This window comes from Dryobates pubescens, chromosome 38, assembly GCF_014839835.1.
Source record: "Dryobates pubescens isolate bDryPub1 chromosome 38, bDryPub1.pri, whole genome shotgun sequence".
NCBI lineage: Eukaryota > Metazoa > Chordata > Aves > Piciformes > Picidae > Dryobates > Dryobates pubescens.
In genome coordinates, this window is record NC_071649.1 from 1,085,319 (window position 1) to 1,106,536 (window position 21,218).

At 48.3% G+C, this 21,218-nt stretch overlaps 1 protein-coding gene across 2 annotated transcripts in view; it reads left to right on the forward strand.

Moving 5' to 3' along the window:
* Positions 1 to 21,218, forward strand: part of BMPER (BMP binding endothelial regulator) — a 198,251-nt gene that overhangs the window by 171,428 nt on the left and 5,605 nt on the right. For both annotated transcript variants that reach the window (XM_054177146.1, XM_054177147.1), the window contains one exon: positions 13,281 to 13,411. In XM_054177146.1, coding sequence (XP_054033121.1) covers positions 13,281 to 13,411 — 131 coding nt within the window. The remainder of the gene's footprint in view (positions 1 to 13,280; positions 13,412 to 21,218) is intronic.

The window sequence follows — 21,218 nt, forward strand, 5'->3', positions numbered from 1 at the left end:
TTTCTCTCTCTTTTTTTTTCTCCCCCTTTCCTGAAGGCTAGTAGGTGCTATGTGAATGTGTGACTATGTCCCTCTTGGTTCAGCCCTTGCTGCAAACGACAGCATCTGCAGATATTTACTGTGGGCCTTTCTCTTTAGCTCTCCATTTCCTTCTGTGGCTTTTGCTTGTTCCCACAGTGTTTAACTCCAGGGATTCTGCCTCTTCTGTTAATGCTCCATCACCATCACTCCCTTCATGCATACGTGATGATTCCCTTTGGAGCCCTTTGCCCAGATGGGATCAAGAACTTGACGCTTGCTTTCTTTCCATGGCTGCTGCTGCTGTCCCCTAAAGGAATTGCTGGATTTGCCCTTCCCAAGAATATCATCTCTCTGATAAGATTTTGGATTAAGATTGAACTCTGATTTCTGCCATGTATGATGCTCTTCTTGCCTTGTGAGCAGAGAGAGGTGAGGTCTGACTGCAGGTGACATCTACACAGTGTGCTGAATGTGCACAGATCTCCTATTTGGCAAGAGAAGGGATGTGCCTCCTTCCTCTCCCCAAAGACTCAAGGGCACCCTGGACACTGACAATTGCTACCTGCAGACTTCTCCAGTGAGAAAGATGTAAAGCAGCTTGTGACCCCTGCCAAATTTGACAGCAAGCTTCCCAACAGACTGGTACACCTCTGAGATCACTCTGCTGCTGCTGGCTCCTCTGCTGAGGCAGGACGCTCAACATGGGCTAATGTCAGCCACTAATCTGCTCCATAAAGTCTTTACCCAGCCAACAAGGAGAGGCAAAAAGTCATATTCAGATGTGTAGGACTTGAGGTCCAGAATTTATCTTAGCCACTGGGCATCACCCACAGATGAGTAGGAAAATAGAGTAGAATAGAATTAAGCAGGCTGGAAAAGACCTTTGAGATCATCAAGTCCAACCTATCACCCAACACCATCTAAGCAACTAAACCATGGCACCAAGTGCCTCATCCAGGCTCTTCTTAAACACCTCCAGTGATGGGGACTCCACCACCTCCCTGGGCAGCACATCCCAATGGCCAGTCTCTCTTGCTGGGAAGAATTTCTTCCTAACATCCAGCCTGAACCTCCCCTGGCACAGCTTGAGACTGTGTCCTCTTGTTCTGGTGCTGCTTGCCTGGGAGAAGAGACCAACCCCCACCTGGCTACAACCTCCCTTCAGGGAGTTGTAGAGAGGAATAAGGTCTTCCCTGAGCCTCCTCTTCTCCAGGCTAAGCAACCTCAGCTCCCTCAGCCTCTCCTCATGGGGCTTGTGCTCCAGGGTAGTGATTGCTGTGTGATAGGGAGGGATTGCTCACGCTCCTGCCTGGCACGGTGTCTCTTTAGAAGTCTGTTTAAAGAGTGCTGATTCACATCAGAGCTGGGTTTTTTGTACCTAGCCAAGTAAATGACTGTGCTCAAAGTGAAAGGTGAGTTTGTCATGAATGAGAACAAACCTTGGCTCTGTCTGCTTCTATCATGTCATCCCACCTCACCCAGAATTAGGTCATTCTGGCTGTATAATGTCCATGTGGGTTCCTGTGGCTCCCAGGCCAGGCTGCTGTGTTGTGGAGTCACTATGTCTAGCACAGGAATTTTTAATTCATGGCATTTTAATTCAGGAAGCTTGAATTTAATGTGTAGTTGTGTCCTGAAAGTGTCTGGATACTTCAAAGCCTTGAAGTTCAGAACTGCACAGTTCTGAATCTTGGCTTCCACTTCGTTGGTAGGAAAATCCCCATCCATTTCGCTGGAGCTGGTGTTTCATCCACTGTATTTTCAGGCTTTGTGTGGTGTCTTGCAGCTGGGATCTCCTGTTCAGGAAGGTTGAAGAAATGTGGCAGTGCACAGAGCATCTCTTACCCAAAGCTTTTTGCCTGTGAAGTAGCAGGCTAAGTCAGGCTGACTGGAGACCCCAAACTAGGCCTCCTGTCAAAGTCACTGTCAAACTATTATACCCTGCCTCTCCCTTTGGTCTGTTGAATCTTGAATGAGAGCATTGAAGCACTGCTGCTGTTTTAAGGCAGCCTTCTTCAGTGGGCAGGAGGACCTTACTGCTGAGATGCCAGTAGGGCTTATGCTCATCAGTCCCCAGTGTGGTCTTGAGAACATGCAGAGCATAATCACAGAATATTAGGGGTTGGAAAGGACCTTGAGAGATCATCTGCTCCAACCCCCCCTATACCAGATCACATAGGAGCACAAGCAGAGGTGCTTGAGGAATTATAAAGGCAGGAACTAAGCATCCAGCATGGAAAGGTCAGCCTCTCTGGAGTCAGGGAAGCCAAGCCAGCACTGCAGTTCTGCACTGGATTGTTTGAATCGTGCTTTGTGTGCCTGTGTCTTTGTGGGGGTCTGAGCCAGGAGCACGCAGGAAGCCATAAAACCAGGAGCAGAATGGGATTGTGATTTGTTTCATTTCAGGTAAGTTGGTTCTTATGCCACTTCTTGTGAGTTCTTAGCAGTTATGAGCAATGAAAAGTAAAGAGGGAGACCTCTAAGATGACATACGTGGTGTGACAGGCTGAAAGGTGCCAGGGAAGTTATTCTGCCCTGTACTCAGCACTGGTTAGGCCACACCTTGAGTCCTGTGTCCAGTTCTGAGCCCCTCAGTTTAGGAAAGATGTTGAGTTGCTGGAAGGTGTCCAGAGAAGGGCAACAAAGCTGGGGAGGGGTCTGGAGCACAGCCCTGTGAGGAGAGGCTGAGGGAGCTGGGGTTGCTTAGCCTGGAGAAGAGGAGGCTCAGGGGAGACCTTCTTGCTCTCTACAACTCCCTGGAGGGAGGTTGTAGCCAGGTGGGGGTTGGTCTCTTCTCCCAGGCAAGCAGCACCAGAAGAAGAGGACACAGTCTCAAGCTGTGCCAGGGGAGGTTTAGGCTGGATGTTAGTAAGAAATTCTTCATAGAAAGAGAGATTGGCCATTGGAATGTGCTGCCCAGGGAGGTGGTGGAGTCCCCATCACTGGAAGTGTTTAAGAAGAGCCTGTCTGAGGCACTTGTTGCCATGGTTTCGTTGATTAGATGGTGTTGGGTGACAGGTTGGACTTGATGATCTCGAAGGTCTTTTCCAACCTGGTTAATTCTGTTAAAGAAGCTGATGGGTTCAGTGTAACTTGTGGGTTTCTCTGACATAAAATGATTAAGATTCTATTATTATCCTCAGTGAGCCTGACCTTGCTGAAATGAGATCCTGGTTCTTGGTTTGTGAGGGGGGTGAGGAGAGGAAGAAAGCTGTTCTCTGAGCAGCAGTCTCCTATCTGCCTTTTCCCTTGCTCTCTTTCTTTCATGCTAGCAACTTTTTAAATGCTCTGCAGCCACCTAGAGGAAAAATATGCTTGATTGAAGTTAATTTTCTCTGAGTGAAGCCAGGGAGTGGGCTCTGCAGACTTTGAGAATGTGACTGTCTCAAGTAGCCAGCCTGTTCACTGTTGTATCACGAGACCTCCTTGGAAACATATACAGTGAATCACCATCAAAGGCTGGAGATACCTGCAGTTTGTGTTTATGCTTCAGAAAGATTTCCTGCTTCGTGTTCTCCTTCTGCTTCTTATTGGATATGGCATATTTTTTATCACAGATAGCATAGCAGGGGCCACAGTGTGTTTTGTCAGTAGAGAGGAGGAGATGATCTGCTTTGAATCGTGAGTTTTGGAGGATTTAAACCTTGCATTGTTTTGGATGTGTGTCTCGGGACTGTGGCAATGTGCAAATGCTGTATCTACATCACTTAGGTTTCTCCAGGGCCATGACTTTAAAACTTCACAATAACTCTTGAGCTTCTATCTCTCTAGGATGTTTATAAGCCTCTGAAAACCCTCTGGATTTTCTCAGATGAGGGCTGTCACACACTATGCACTAATGGGCTCTCTGTCTACCAGAGTAAAAGCCATGCAGTCGTATCAGAGTTCATTAGTCTATGCCATGCTCATGTGCACTGTATGAAACACAATCACAAAGTCTGGCTGTTGGTTGAGAGTCCCACTTGAATGGTAGATATAAAAATAAGTCTGTCCTTTTCAAATGGAGCTGAGATTACTTCTTTTCCCTCTCTCCAGATTTAAGAGAGTTGGGGCTATTCAGTCTGGAGAAGAGAAGGCTCCAAGGAGACCTTAATGTGGCCTTCTAGTATCTGAAGGGAGCTACAAGAAAGCTGGGGAGGGACTTTTGAGGGTGTTAGGGAGTGATAGGACTGGGGAGATGGAGCAAAACTAGAAATGGGTAGATTGAGATTGGATGTTAGGAAGAAGTTGTTCCCCATGAGGGTGGTGAGAGACTGGCACACGCTGCCCAGGGAGGTGATGGAAGCCTCATCCCTGGAGGTTTTGAAGGGCAGGCTGGATGTGTCTCTGGGCAACCTGCTGTAGTGTGAGGTGTCCCTGTCCATGGCAGGGGGCTTGGAACTGCATGATCCTTGAGGTCCTTTCCAACCCTGACAGTTCTCTGATTCTATAAGACGTGGCAGTTCAGTCTCCACTCATGCCTGATGGAAGTGGAGCCTGGATGGATTTTTCTTTCAAAAGGAAGTCTAGACATACAGAGAAAGATAACATTTGATGTCAGTTACATAATTCAATGATGATGGATTTTGCATGGTAGCTATGCTAATCTCTCTTTCTGGGAAGAATTTCTTCCTCACCTCCAGCCTAAACCTCCCCTGGCACAGCTTGAGACTGTGTCCTCTTGTTCTGGTGCTGGTTGCCTGGGAGAAGAGACCAACCCCCACCTGGCTACAACCTCCCTTCAGGTTCTTGTGCATACAGTTACCTATTTCTAGTGCCAAGACTTTGAAGGTTAAACTCTTCATGACCCATCACAACTGAAAAAATAAATCCTAAACATAAATAAATAAAAATAAAGGAGGTGAAAGTCTCTGCCACTTTCTAAAGGGAAGTGGGAGTGCAAGGGGCTCTTGCAGGGCTGTGGGTGGTGTTTCCATAGGAGTTTCTGGAGGCAAAAAAATAAAATCCCCTCTCTAAAGGTGGCAAGTCAGCTGCTCAACTGTACTGTAACCTTCAGCTCTAGGAAATATTCTGAGTCATGCCAGATGCATCTTGGAGCCCAGCATGAGATGTCATTGTCTTCCTCAGTCACGGTTCCGTTATTTCCCCGTGGAGGGATTTTAGCCAACCTTTCCATTCTCAGCACCAAAAAGAACAGATGCCTGGATAGATCCAAGCACAGGATACCAAAAGCCTACTTGACACAGCAGTGATAGAATTATCATGAAGAATCATAGAATCAATAAGGTCAGAAAATACCTCAGAGATCAACAAGTCCAACCTATCACCCAACACCTCATGACTAACTAAACCATGGTTTCAAGTGCCATGACCATTCCCTTTTTGAACAGCTCCAGGGATGGTGACTCTACCACCTCCCTGGGCAGCACATTCCAATGGCCAATCTCTCTTTCTGGGAAGAACTTTCTCCTCACCTCCAGCCTAAACCTCCCTTGGCACAGCTTGAGACTGTGTCCTCTTGTTCTGTCAGAGGTTTTCTGTCAGAAGAGACCAACCCCTGCCTGGCTATAATCTCCCTTCAGGTAGCTGCAGATTGCAATGAGGTCTCCTGTGAGCCTCCTCTTCTCCAGGCTAAGCAACCCCAGCTCCCTCAGCCTCTCCTCACAGGGCTGTGCTCCAGACCCCTCCCCAGCTTTGTTGCCCTTCTCTGGACACCTTCCAGCAACTCAACATCTTTCCTAAACTGAGGGGCCCAGAACTGGACACAGGACTCAAGGTGTGGCCTAACCAGTGCAGAGTACAGGGCAGAATGACTTCCCTGCTCCTGCTGGTCACACTATTCCTGATAGAGGTCAGATTGTGATTGGCCTTCTTGGCCACCTAGGCACACTGCATGCTCATGTTCAGCCTACCATCGACCAGTACCCCCAGGTCCCTTTCTGCCTGGCTGCTCTCCAGCCACTCTGACCCCAGCCTGCAGCACGGCATGGGGTTGCTGTGACCTGCATGGGAAGGCTGCTGTTCTGTTTCATTTGTTCCTTGGTCCTTCCTTCTTTCCTCCTTTGAGCACTGCTGCTAGGTGTTCAGAGAGATTATAAATAGGTGTTAGGGCAGTGCTATCCTGAGGACTTTGAGTTTTTTGCAGCTGTAGAAAATGTTCAGGAAGGTTTCATTGTTCATTTTTACCATATTCTTGTGGGTGATGTTGTTTTAAAGCAATAAATTGCAGTTCTGGCACAGGATGCCCTTTATGGGAAGGTTAAAAACATCCCCAGAACACTCTTTTTTTGGCTTTCTCCAAAGGCTTTTGAATAATAGATTATTTTTTTAGCAGCATGCAGTATAGGCTTGTGCTGAGATTGTGCAGCACAGTGTATGCTTTTTCAGAGCTCTGCATGGACCTTCAGTTATTCAAGGTCTGGAAAATACCATTATTTTTTTTTTTGTGAGCAAAGCATGGCTTCTGACTCTTCTTAAAGGAGCTGCATGTACAAAGAGATCCAAACTGAGCTGCTGTCTGCCTCTGCTGCGTTGGAAATACCACCAGCTTTTAATGCATTTGGAAGGATGCCTTGGCAAGGCAGGGCTGGATGTGGATATCTTGTGTGATGCTGTTTAATTATCTGAGTGCTAAGTCTATATCTGGAGCAGGGACAATTGGACTCACAGGGCTCTTCAGTGTGTGTGTGGAATATGACTGCTCTGCCCTAGAAATCTCACACCACGTGCAGCTCTTGCCCTTTAGCCTTTCTTTCTTCTTGGCTCCATGTGGCCACACCGTCCGTGCTTGACCCAAAGCTGCACAAGCCCCAGGGATCAGGATGAAATTTGAATGCCTGCCACTGCAGAACTCCTCCTCTGCAATCTGCCAAACCCAGCTGTGACATTCTCAAACAGGATGACCAAAGCTCTCTGTACAGCAATGAGATTTCCCCCTGGAAAGCAATGTGCCTGCAGTAGATGTGGCATGCAGTGTACACAGAAGATGAGCTGTGAGTCCTTTTTCTGCTGCTCTGTTCTAAGGGATTGTTTTTTTCCAGACTTCTACCATAGGAGAATCTCCAGTACAATGCTCCTGTAAGCTGTCTGCCACTTCTTCTGGGCATTTTTCCATTTAGGGGAAGAACAGGTCAAAGCACTGGCCTGGCAGTGCTGGGTGACAGCAGCTGCACATGAGCCAGCAGTGTGCCCAGGGGGCATGGAAGGCCAAGGGCATCTTGGCTTGTATCAGGAACAGTGTGGCCAGCAGGACTGGGGATGGAATTCTGCCTTGTACTCAGCACTGGTGAGACCTCCCCTCGAGCACTGTGTGCAGCTCTGGGCCCTCACTGCAAGAGAGATCTTGAGGTGCTGGAGCAGGTCCAGAGGAGAGCAACCAGACTGGGAAGGGACTGGAGGGAAAGTGTGATAAGGAGAGGCTGAGGGAACTGGGGGTGTTCAGCCTGGAGGAGACTCAGGGGGGACCTTATCACACTCCACAACTACCTGAAGGGAAGTTGTAGGCAGGTGGGGGTCAGGCTCTTCTCCCAGGCACCTTATGTCAAGACCAGAGGGCATGGCCTGAAGCTGTGCCAGGGGAGGGTTAGGTTGGATGTTAGAAAGCACTTCCTCATGGAAAGGGGAATTAGGCACTGGAGTGGACTGCCCAGGGAGGTGGTGGAGTTGCCATCCCTGGATGGCAAGAGTTTAAGGCAAGATTGGATGTGGCACTGAGTGCCGTGGTCTGATCCATGTGGCAGTGTTAGGTCCTAGGCTGTACTTGGATGATCTCTGAGGTCTATTTCAGCCTCAATAATTCTGTAATTTGGTGATTTAACTTTGGAATGGATGTCTTCATCAGATCCTCCACTGAAGGCAACATTGCCCTTGTTCTGATGTGTGGGAAAAGCACAGAGGGAGTGTAGATAAATTTACCTGCTCCTGGAAGAAATGATCCATGAAAATTACTCCCTTTGCTGCATGAAACAGTCTGTTCCCCAGGCAAGTGCTTTGAAGAGATACTCAGTAGATGGAAGGGCTTCTGTGTTTTCAGCAGCCTTCAAAATCACCTTCTTTGTAAGTTGTTTGCTGCTTTTGCATTAAGAACAGTAAATTCTGTAGAAAGAGTGATCTCAAGCCTCAAAGCTGTAAGAAGTCTCTGGCTCTGTGTCCCATGCTTCAATTCATCAGTAAGATTAAACCTGCACATGCAGACAACAGAGAGCTTGCCACAGCACCAGCCCTTCCAGAGACTGGGGAAAGGGCTGGAGGGGAAGTCTGATGAGGAAAGGCTGAGGGAGCTGGAATTGCTTAGTCTGGAGAAGAGGAGGCTCAGGAGAGACCTTCTTGCTGTCTGCAACTCCCTGAAGGGAGGTTGTAGCCAGGTGGGGCTTGGTCTCTTCTCCCAGGCAAGCAGCACCAGAACAAGAGGACACAGTCTCAAGCTGTGCCAGGGGAGGTTTAGGCTGGATGTTAGGAAGAAGTTCTTGCCAGCAAGAGAGACTGGCCATTGGGATGTGCTGCCCAGGGAGGTGGTGGAGTCACCATCACTGGAGGTGTTTGGGAGGAGACTGGATGAGGGACTTAGTGCCATAGTTGAGTTGATGAGATGGTGTTGGGTGATAGGTTGGACTTGATCTTGAAGGTCTTTTCCAACCTGGTTAATTCTGTTACTCTGATTCTTACCACTATATGGTAGCAGTGACACCATAAAGTTGTCCTGAGCTGACTACGCAGGAATGTAGTTTCAGATGATCTAACAAAACCAGCATGGAGAGGGCCACTGTATCCTCCAAAGGCACTTTACACCCAGTCAACTGAGAAATTGTGCAAGACTACAATTGCTAAGGAGGCCAGCACAGTGGCAAGGGGGACAGCAGCCTTTTAAGCTTCTTCAGCCATTATCATTGCTGGAGAAATCCAAATCCCAGCTGGAAGCATTTAAAATGAGACTAAATGAGGCACTTTGTGCTATGGTTTAGTTGATTAGATGGTGTTGGGTGATAGGTTGGATTTATGATCTCAAAAGGCTCTTCCAACCTGGTTAATTCTGTATATTGGAATGTGGCTCATCTCATGCTCTTGCCTTGTGAGATGCCTTCTTCTCTAGATGGGGCCAGAAATAATGGCAACTCTTGGAAACTTTGTAGGAAACCCAGCCCCTAACAAACTTTATTGCAGCAACATGATTGCAGAAGTGGGCTTCTATTTTTTTCCTGTGAAGAAAGGGAAAAGAGGTCTGATTTTGGATCAGGAGAAATGCATCCCAAGTGTTGCTGCTGAACTGGGAGCTCTTCAGTGTGATTATAGGAGCCCAAAGTGGCTCTCGTGACTATTCTCATAGCCAGTGCTAAATTAGGCTGAGCTTGTAGCAGAACTCTGCTTTGGCATACCTAGTTATGAGGCTGTCCCAACAGTAATGTCTCACCAGATGATGGGGCTGGAAATGAATCCTTCTCTCTAGGCAGTGACCCTTGGGAGTTTGCAAGGGTTTATCTTACCCTGGGTGTAAAGGACAAATCCTTCACTGCCTGATGCATCGTCATAGGAGCACAGAATCATAAAATGTTTTGGGGCTGGAAGGGATCTTCAGAGGTCACCTAGTCCAATTCCCTGCAGTCAGCAGGGACATCCTCAACTAGATCAGGTTGCTCAGAGCCCTGTCAATTCTCACCTTGAATGCTTTCAGGGATTGGGGCTTCTGCCACCACTCTGGGCAACCTGTGTCAGTGCATCCCAATCCTGTACATCATGTACATCAGATGGATGTGGTGATGCACTATCTCATATTGCTTTTGTAAAGTCTGTTGAGACCTGTTGGTGGAAAGAGGAAGATGTTAGTGTTTGCCATCAGTGTAGAGCTACTTCTTGAAGTTACCAAAGGGTTTGAAGAATGTATCACACTCCTGTCGTGAAATATTGGGGGGGGGGACAAAGAGAAGAAGGCCAAAAGAAATATTCCCTCCTAAAATGAGTGGTTCTGGTTGTGTGTACAGCAAAGGAAACAGAACTGCTCATCTTCAGCAAGTGAACATCTGCAATTTCAATCCCTCATGGCATGTTCTAAGGCTGCAGGTTTTGTTGCTGTGATCTTTTCTTCTTCTTTTTAATGGTGCATGTAGCACGGGACTCAGTTCTTTGCCCTTTGTGGGACTTGGAGGCTTTCCATGGTTTAATGTGAAAAAGGGCTGTTGCTGAAGGAGCTGCTTAGCCAGTTTGCTTTGAAGATGTGGCAGCAGAGCCTGTGTGTGCCTTGGTCTCCCGCAGGGGTGTGTCCTGCAGCTGCCGGACGCCTTCACTTCCCTGGATTTCCCCTTGCAGCAGTTCGCGATCACACACAGCCAATTAGCACCGTCCCTGACACACACCCTGCAGGCAGCAGGCACAGCATCAAAGGGAATCGCAGGAAGGTACCAGCGGAGGATAGAGAGGTTTGCTGTGCCCTGGTGCTTGTTCAGAGCAGGGTCTCCAGGTAAAGGCACCATCATGGATGACTAGCAATGTACATCTATGCCTAAGAGAGATTTGCTTTTGGACCGCAACACAGAGTCACAGAATGGTTTGGGTTGGGAGGGACCTCCAAAGGTCATCCAGTCCAACCAGGGACATCCTCCACTAAATCAGGCTGCTCAGAGCCTTCTTGAGCCTGACCTTGAACATCTGAAGGGAGGTTGTAACCAGGTTGGGGCTTGGTCTCTTCTCCCTGGCAAGCAGCACCAGAACAAGAGGACACAGTCTCAAGCTGTGCCAGGGGAAGTTTAGGCTGGATGTCAGGGAGAAATTCTTCCCAGAGAGAGAGATTGGCCATTGGAATGTGCTGCCCAGGGAGGTGGTGGAGTCACCATCACTGGAGGTGTTTAAGAAGAGCCTGGATGAGGCAGTTGGTGCCATGGTTTAGCTGATTAGATGGTGTTGGGTGATAGGTTTGTCTTGATGATCTCTGAGGTCTTTTCCAGCCTGGTTAACTCTGTATTCTGTATGTAGGTCTCCCCCAGCTGCCAGTCCATCTGAGCTGCCAGTGAGGGCTGTCACTGGAAAACAACAACAACAAAAAGGAAGGTTGTGTTTGGATTGAATTGGCTTGGCAGCTGTGGGTGTAGTTCCCCTCACTCTCATTTCCCATTGCACTGCACTTAATGAATTAATCCAATCGAAAAATAATTAGGGGTTGTAATTCATTAACCAAACCACCACAGTCTGATGAGTGCTCCTCGGCCAAGCCTGTGGCTGCCTGAGCCCAGCAGCTGTCATCAGGATTAAGCACTTGAGGAAAATCAAAATCACAGAAGTGATTAGGTGTGTAATGAATCAGGGGCTTGTTTGTGTGGCACATGGCAGGCTGCCTGCCTCAGCCAGTGCTGCACTCGGTGGCAAACGGTGCTGATCCAAGCCACAGCCCGTCTGACTCACAGAGTGGTTTGGGTTGGAAGGGGCCTTAAAGTTCATCTCCTTTCAACCCCCCTCCCACTGCCAGGGACACCTGGCCACTAGATCAAGAGAGGTGTCCCTGCCCATGACAGGGGAGTTGGAACTGGATGATCCTCGAGATCCCTTCCAACCCTGACAGTTCAGTGATTCCATGACCTGAGGGCATGATTTTCAGAGAGCCACTGTCCCTTGTCCCTGCCTCCTAATGATTCAGCATTTCTGAATCTGCATTGCTGTCTTTGCAGGAGCATCCCAGCGTTTTGCATAGGCAGAAACTGCTGCCTGCCAACCCAGAAGCTCTTGCAGTTGTGTTTTAGGTCTGTGCCAAGTGGGCACATGTTGTGGATGAGCTAACTTGAAATGCAGTGGTGACACATGCAGTAGCAGTTGCACTTAGGGCTGTGTTAACAGCTTTGCTCCCTGCTATGCTGGCTTCATCTTACACAATGGAAGAAGATGATGGCAATCACAAGTGCCTGGGGAAATTCCCAGCAGGAGAGCTGCTCAGTTATGCAGCATCACCTCTGCTTCTTTGGTGTTTCTTAAAGTCTGGCAAGTAGCAGTGATGCTACTGAGAAAAACAGGCATAGAGCTCTTTAGAGGCCTTGAAAGGACCTGGGGGTTGACCACTGGCTGAACAGGAGCCAGCAGTGTGCCCAGGTGGCCAAGAAGGCCAATGGCATCCTGGCCTGGATCAAAAGTAGTGTGGCCAGCAGGAGCAGGGAAGTCATTGTGCCCTGTACTTAGCACTGGTTAGGCCACACCTTGAGTCCTGTGTCCAGTTCTGGGCCCCTCAATTTAAGAAGGACTTTGAGATACTTGGCCGTGTCCAGAGAAGGGCAACAAAGCTGGGGAGGGGTCTGGAGCACAGCCCTGTGAGGAGAGGCTGAGGGAGCTGGGGTTGCTTAGCCTGGAGAAGAGGAGACTCACAGGAGACCTTATTGCCATATCCAACTCCCTGAAGGGAGGTTGTAGCCAGGTGGGGGTTGGTCTCTTCTCCCAGGCAAGCAGCACCAGAACAAGAGGACACAGTCTCAAGCTGTGCCAGAGGAGGTTCAGGCTGGATGTTAGGAAGAAATTCTTCCCAGCAAGAGAGATTGGCCATTGGAATGTGCTGCCCAGGGAGGTGGTGGAGTCCCCATCACTGGAAGTGCTGAGGAAGAGCCTGGCTGAGGCACTTGGTGCCATGGTTTAGTTGACTAGATGGTGTTGGGTGATAGGTTGGACTTGATGATCTCTGAGGTCTTTTCCAACCTTGCTGATTCTATGAAAGTGGGGAAAGGCTGGAGGTATTATCTCCCTCTCTGGAGATATTCAAAACCCACTTGGGTGCATTCCTGTGTGACCTTCCCTAGGTGCTCCTGCTCTGGCAGGGGGGTTGGACTGGATGAGCTTTCAAGGTCCCTTCCAGCCCCTACCATTCAGTGATTCTGTAACCTGGGGAGAAGGCACCGTGTCTCAGCCATGGCACAGCAAGCTCTGTGCTTATTGCCTGCAGATGTCACCCACTCAGCACTGCTGCTGTCATTATTGGTAAAATTATTATTGCTTTCCAGGGAATCATAAAACCCCCAGTCTTTATCTGATGTTGACACAAAATCATTACAAAAATAGAGTCTGCTTCCCCCTGCTGCGGTCTGAGTTGTCCCTGCCTGGCGCTTCTTGGATCTTTCTCTCACCTCCCAGTCTCTGTCTGCTTCACTCCCTGGTTCTCTGGAGAGTTCTCTACATCAGAGCAACACATCAGCAAAGAGCTGAGCTGTTGGGATGTGACAGCAAAGACACATTTAACTTCCCTGCCGCTTAGCACAAGTTGCTGTTGTATTGAACAGCAACTGTGTGACTGGCAAGTAAACAACTCCAGACTTCAGACAGGTATCTGCCAAAGCTCTCCTTGCTTGTTTGTTCTGCAGGTCCTGTGTGACAGACATGTGTGAGTGCCCTGTCCATAAAAACTGCTACTGTGAGTCCTTCCTGGCCTATGCCCGAGCCTGTCAGAGGGAAGGGCTCCAAGTCCAGTGGCTACCGGAGCAGAACTGTGCAGGTAAGAGTTTGGGGACCTCTGCTTTGTAAGCCAGTGCTTAGGCTAAGGGACTGCTATCCCTTTACTGGGGGAGGGAGGGAATCAAAGAAGGAACTGGCTATAGAGAACTGGGATTAGAATCATAGAATCACAGAATTATTAGGGTTGGAAGGGACCTCAAGGATCAGCCAGTTCCAACCCCCCTGCCATGGCCAGGGACACCTCACACTACAGCAGCTTGCTCACAGCCACATCCAGCCTGGCCTTCAAAACCTCCAGGGATGAGGCTTCCACCACCTCCCTGGGCAACCTGTGCCAGTCTCTCACCACCCACATGGGGAAGAACTTCTTCCTAACATCCAATCTGAATCTCCCCACTTCTAGTGTTGTTCCATTCCCCCCCAGTCCTACCACTCCCTGACTCCCTCCAAAGTCCCTCCCCAGCTTTCTTGTAGCCCCCTTCAGATACTGGAAGGCCACAATTAGGTCTCCTCGGAGCCTTCTCTTCTCCAGACTGAGCAGCCCCAACTTCCTCTGTCTGTCCTCATAGGAGAGCAGTTCCAGCCCTCTAATCATCCTTATGGCCCTTAACAGTAGCAGGGAAGTTGCATTCTGAATTAAGGAGAAGACCTTACCAGGAAAGGTTTTCAAACATCAGATATTAGAAATGTTTATGTCACTTCAAATCTTTTGCCTCTAATGGTGACTATCAGAGAATCATAGAGTGGTCTGGGTTGGAAGGGACCTCCAAAGGTCATCCAGTCCAACCCCCTTGCAGTCAGCAGCAACATCCCCAATTAGATCAGGTTACCCAGAGCCCTGTTGAGCCTCACCTTGAATATCTCCAGGGATGGGGCCTCAACTGCATCCCTGGGCAACCTCTTCCAGTGTTCCACTACCCTCATGGTATCTTAATTTTATGTACTTCCAGGGAGAAGTGCATGCCTTTTTCATTCAGGATATGTAAACAGTTGATGAAAGACAATGTTTGATTTCCTTTGGCCTCCTCTTAAAGCAGAGTTATATATCCAGAGACAAAGAGCATTAGGTTCAAGATGGGAAGAAGAGAGAATGTATTTAATGAGAATATTAAAATGCAAACCTGCCTTAATTTTGGTACTTGCACCAGACTCCCTGTGTGACTAGGAGAACAATTGGACACAGTCTCAAGCTGTGCCAGGGGAGGTTTAGGCTGGATGTTAGGAAGTTGTTCTTCCCAGCAAGAGAGATTGGCCATTGGAATGTGCTGCCCAGGGAGGTGGTGGAGTCACCACCACTGGAGGTGTTTAAGAAGAGCCTGGATAAGGCACTTGGTGCCATGGTTTGGTTGATTAGATGGTGTTGGGTGATAGGTTGAACTTGATGATCTCAAAGGTCCTTTCCAACCTGGTTAATTCTATTCTATTCTATTCTATTCTATTCTATTCTATTCTATTCTATTCTATTCTACTCTACTCTACTCTACTCTACTCTACTCTACTCTACTCTACTCTACTCTGCTCTGCTCTACTCTACTCTACTCTACTCTATTCTATTCTATTCTAATTTGCCAGCAATTGTGAGGAATTGTTTCCATGAGAACTGGTGGCTTGTGGTCGTGGGCACTTGCTGTATAGTGCAGTATTGCAGATGAATTTTTCCCCTGATGATGATCTCCTTAATTGAGGACATTCTATAATGACTGGAAATGTGTTCTGATTTATGGAAAACGATTGACAGTAGGTGGAGGGGTGGGAAGGGGAAGAGACAAAGGTACTCACTGCTGGTCAGAAAAGCTATTACTCTGTGGTCCATTTTGGTGACTGTGTGTGGCTCAGGGTCTCCTCTTTCCACTTCAATTTCCTTTTCTGTGGGAGGCACAATAGCAGGGATGGGTGAGTGACAGAGCAAATTGCACTTGATTGACTGTTCCCAAAAGGCTCTTGGTTATTTTCACCTTTTGTCCTTACAAAACAACAAGCCCAATGCAAACAGGGTGTCACTAAGTGAAAGCCCTTTCCAGGGATGTGGTCTGGGACAGCAGTAATAACGTGTGCAATTTCCATCTATCGATCTGCTAGCAGATCCATGCAGAGCCTCAACCCAGCATCCTGACTAGTTTGTGGTTGGGTTTCTTTTTTTTAACCAAAACATTTCAGACCTAGACCTCACTGTAGCTGATGCTGTAAAAAGGAATGAAAACCTCCTGTCCCTGCCTTTAAGGAGTTTATACAAGTGTTGGCATATCACGACTTGACTAATTGAGGCTCCTTTTCACCATTTTTGTCTGGCATTTTACCAAAGCCAAGAAAAGTTTCTGAGGCAAAAAAAAAAGAAAAGAAAAAAAACACCACAACAAAACAGCCCTTGAGAGAACACTGTGAAGGGACTTAAGCACACAACTCCCATTACAGTTAATGAAAGAAGTGTTTAAAGCCACCTAAGGTGTTTTTTTAATCTCGGTGCAGACTTCTGGAGGGAAAGGGGAGGTCTTGTGGAGCAGAATAGAATACAGAATTAAGCAGGCAGGAAAAGACCTCAGAGATCATCAAATCCAACCTAGCACCCAACACCATCTAATCAACTAAACCATGGCACCAAGTGCCTCAGCCAGTATCTTCCTAAACACCTCCAGTGATGGTGACTCCACCACCTCCCTGGGCAGCACATTCCAATGGCCAATCTCTCTTGCTGGGAAGAATTTCTTCCTAACATCCAGCCTAAACCTCCCCTGGCACAGCTTGAGGCTGTGTCCTCTTGTTCTGATGCTGGTTGCCTGGGAGAAGATACCAACCCCCACCTGGCTACAACCTCCCTTCAGGGAGTTGTTGATGGCAACAAGGTCTTCTCTGAGCCTCCTCTTCCCCAGGCTAAGCAACCCCAGCTCCCTCAGCCTCTCCTCAAAGGGCTGTGCTCCAGACCTCTCCCCAGCCTCCTTGCCCTTCTCTGGGTACATTCCAGCATCTCAACATCTTTCCTAAACTGAAGACCCCAGAACTGGACACAGGACTCAAGGTGTGGCTTGACCAGTGCTTGAGTACAGGGCAGAATGACTTCCCTGCTCCTGCTGGCCACTCTATTCCTGACACAGGCCAGGAGAACAAAGATAAGCTATGTATGTGCAAGTACCCTTCAAGCACTGGAGTGTCCAGTGCTGAACGAGTAGCAGCATCTTCCCCAGTAGAACACAGGAGGTTCCACCTCAACATGAGGAGACACTTTACTCTGAGAGTGACAGAGGCCTAGAGGAGGCTGCCCAGAGAGGTTGTAGAATCTCTTTCTCTGGAGACTTTCCAAACCCTCCTGGTTGAATTCCTGTTCAAGCCTGCCCCAGGTGACCCTGCTCTGGCAGGGGGTTGGACTGGATGATCTCTGGAAGTCCCTTCCAACCCCTAACATTCTGTGATTCTATGATCTGGTGAGCCTTAGAGTGCATCCACTGCATTCCATGTGATACCAGTGGCCAGCATCAAGGTTTTAATCTTTACCTTACTTCTTTTCTCCCCCAAGCCTCATAGTTAACAACCCTTGTGTCCCAGTTCTGGGTGAAGGTTGGTGGGGGTATGAAGTGAGACATCCATAAGCAAACTTCAGCATTCTGTGACTTTCATTTCCTGCTTGACATTTTCATAGCTGGTGGGATGTTTGCAAGAGCTGTGCTCTGAGGAAAATGGAGTCTACTTATTAGCAAAGTCAGGTTTTAATTATTCTTTTGTGTGTTATAAAAACCTGATCTTGTGTGGCTGCCAGTTCCTCTACCCTGACTGCTGTACTCTTAGCTCATTTTTATAATCCTTAGAAAGCTTGTGCTGTCTGCAGGGCCAGCCAAGCAAGATGCTCAGGAGCCTGGATTACATCTCCTGCTCCCTGCCGTGCTCTTCCTCCTCCCACACTGTGGCCTCTAAGTCCACTGCACAATACTGCTGCCCAAGGTTTGAGGCTGGCTCAGTAAGTGGGATGTCAGCTGTCATTTAACCAGAGGGATGAAGAGAAGAATCTAAAGTGTAAGGAATATGATTAGGACATGAAAGGGTTGGTGGGATCTGCATGGGACTGAGGAAAAAGGCTTTCCTTGGGAAGTAATAGGGAGCAAGACCTGTTAGGATGGGCATGGGGTGAAATATGATGGGCACTGAGATGCTAGATGCATTCCTCTGCAACCCTGCCCCAGGTGACCCTGCTCTGGCAGGGGGGGTTGGACTGGATGATCTCTGGAGGACATTGAGATACTTGAATATGTCCAGAGAATGGCAACAAGGCTGGGGAGAGGTCTGGAGCACAGCCCTATAAGGAGAGGCTGAGGGAGCTGGGGTTGCTTAGCCTGGAGAAGAGGAGGCTCGGGGGAGACATTCTTGCTGTCTCCAACTCCCTGAGAGGTGGTTGTAGCCAGGTGGGGGCTGGTCTCTTCTCCCAGGCACCCAGCACCAGAAGAAGAGGACGCAGTCTCAAGCTGTGCCAGGGGAGGTTTAGGCTGGAGAGGAGGAGAAAGTTCTTCCCAGAAAGAGTAATTGGCCACTGGAATGTGCTGCCCAGGGAGGTGGTGGAGATACTGTCCCTGAAGGTGTTCAAGAAAGGATTGGATGTGGCACTTGGAGCCATGGTTTAGTTAGTCATGAGGTGTTGGGTGACAGGTTGGACTTGATGATCTCTGAGGTCTTTTCCAACGTTGTTGATTCTATGATTCTGTGATGTATGAAGAAGAAAGAAATAGGAGACCCAGTGTGAGAGAAACAAGAAATAAGAGAAAGTGATACATGCAAGAGGGAAAGAAATTATACAAATGGAAGGAAGAGGTAAGAAAAGGAAAAGAGATAGGAAAAAAGAAAATTCTTTAGCCCAAGAAAGGCTTAGCAGGCAGTTTGCAAAGTGCAGTTAAGTAAACTGAAGGGGGAAAAGCCTTGAATCATAATAAATTAAGGTTGGGTTTCTGAGGGTGCTGTGAGAAAGAAGACTCAAGGCTGGCAGATGTGGAGGTGGTGGAGTCACTGTCTCTGCAGGTGAGCTGGCACACTGGGGCATGGTTTCATGGCCATAGTGGTGTTAGCTCAATGGCTGCACTCAATGACCTTGGAGATCTTTTCCAATCAAAACCATTCTGTGATTCTGTGGCTACACAGGCAAGAAGAAAATGCAGTCATGGGCTATAATGCAGTGTAAAGCCCAAATGGTAGCACTGAAGTGCTGATGTGTCCCAACAGCCTCACCAAAATAGAAGAGTTTTCTCTTTTTCCCAAGTGATTGATTGAATTAGGGGAGGATGAGTATGCATCTTCTCTCCTGCTTCCCCTCTTCTCTGCTGAACAATCCCAATTCCCTCAGCTGTTCCTTCTAAGACTTGGTCTCCAGACCCTTCACCAGCTTTGTGGTCCTTTTCTGGATGCACTTCAGCAGCTCCATGTCCTTCTTGTACTGAGGGGCCCAAATCCCAACCCAATATTCCAGGTGTAACCTCACCAGTGCTGAGCACAGGAGCCCAATCACTCCCCAGCTCCTGCTGGCCACACTGTTCCTGATACAGGCCAGGAATCTCTTGGTCTTCTTGGCTGCCCAGGCCTACTGCTGGCACATGTTCAGCTGGCTGTCAACCACCAGTCCCAGATCCTTTGCTGGGCACCATTCCAGCCACTTTGCCCCAAGCCTGTAGAGTTGCTTTGGGTTGGTGTGACCCAGGTGCAGCACCTGGCACTTGGCCTCATTAAAACTCATCCAAGTGATCTTGGCCCATCAATCCAGCTTGTCCTGTCCAGATCCCTCTGTAGAGCTTTCCTGCCTTTGAGCAGATCAGTCTGGTGTCATCTGCAGATGCCCCTCATCCAGATAACTGATAAAGATGCTAAACAAGGCTGGCCCCAGAAACTGAGCCCTGGGGAACACCAGCTGCCAGCTGGATTTGACTGCATTCACCACAACTCTGTTCTTGGCTGGGAAAACAAAACACCTTGAAAACCCCCAAACACCCTGAAAACCCCAAAACACCTTGAAAACCCAAACTGTGCCCAAATACTGGCTGAGAAATGCCTGTGCCATCAGATTTACCAAAAAATCGTCCACCAAGGAAATCCTTCAGCAGCTCCATGTTAGTTGTTTTGGCTTTTGTGCTGGAGAGCAGGAATTGCTCCTAAACAACTGGTGCCAGGTCTGCAGAGAGCAGGTATAGACAGATATAAGTCTTCTCTCTGAAACTGCCAAACAAGCCAGGATAACCCAGCTCTGGTCTGAAAACCCTGTAGCCTTATTAGGCAGGGTTTATTAGCTGAGGCACAGTGCTGCACTGATGTGACTACATGGCTTCTGGGCTGGAGCTGGCTATCATCCCACCAGCTCAGAAAGCAGTCTGAGGAGGCTCACATCTGTCATGCCAAACACATGTTCTAGAAGAGTGGAAAATTGCTGCTGGGGCTGGTGATGTTGCAAAGTGCAGTATTATTAGCAACTTCTGTACTCTGCAGTTGGGTTTTTGAGTCTTCCTTTTTGTTTTTTTTTTTGCTAAGGGACTAAGGAAGTTATTAGGAACAGAGCTCAGTTCTTCAAGAGAGGAGTTGGCCTCGAGAGCTGGGTGCAAAGGCATTGCTTCTGTCTTTCATGTTTGCATGGTGCTGATTCATTGCAGCAGTCCCCAGGAAGCCTACTGCAGAATGTCTTCATTTTGCTTTTTTAAACTGTTGATGAAGTGGAATGTTCTGGATCAAGCACCCCACATGTTAACAACTGGAGCAGGCACCAGTGAAAGCCATGCAAGGGAACTTAAACAGCAGCCATGGTCCTTTTCTGATTGCTTTTTTTCCCCTTGACAACAAGTTAGTCATGCCACTAGAGGCTGCCTACAGCAGAAAACAAAGTCAGCAGATCTTGTACGTGGCAGCATCTGAAGGAGAAGGAGGTGTTTTGACATACCACATCCATGTGTGGTAGAGGGGAGCTGGGGAGTGCTTACAGATGTCCTGGCTGCCTGTAAGTGGTTGTTGTTTGCCCTGGGGGGCAGATGGGGAAGTGGAAAGGTGACCTTGGCCCATTTTCCTCAAACTGTGGCTGAGACACCAGCCTGAGCTCAGGTGGAATGAACAGGCCAGCTGTTATTGCAGCAAAGCTTTTTGAGAGGAAACCTGTGCAGCCTGGGAACTGAAGAGCAGAATCCTTTCTGTATGGAACCTGCACCTATTGAAGCCTAACCTTTCAGTTTGGGGTTGGTCCATTAGAGATCCTTTGAAGGGAAGCTCAGAGGAAGGACAAAAGCTTCTAGTAAACAGCCCTCTTAATATAATTCACTGTGTGTGGACAACCACTCTCTATCTTTCACCATCTTGGTCCTCCTTTCTTGACAGCTAATACTCCATTTGCAAAGCTCCTGGGAGCTCTGCACCTCTCTCCTTTCCCCTCTTGTTGGGAGGAGGTTCAATCTCTGTTCTTAGCACACCACAGAGCTGGTTGTGAACCTTGTGCTTTACTGCATGCTCAATATTGTTTGCATGGGTTTTTCCCCCCCTGCCTTCTAAATTTCCTGAGTCCTTGAAATGTCTTTTGAGTTGTCCCTTTTGTTTATTCCTTCTTTAATGTTATCATAGAATCTTAGAATCAATAAGGTTGGAAAAGATCTCAGAGATCATCAAGTCCAACCTAGCACCCAACGCCTCCTGACAACTAAACCATGGCTCCAAGTGCCACATCCAATCCTTTCTTGAACACCTCCAGGGACAGTATCTCCACCACCTCCCTGGGCAGCACATTCCAATGGCTAACAACTCTATCTGTGAAGAACTTTCTCCTCACCTCCAGCCTAAACTTCCCTTGGCACAGTTTGAGACTGAATCCTCTTGTTCTGGTGCTGGTTATCGTGTGGAGAGAGATGAAA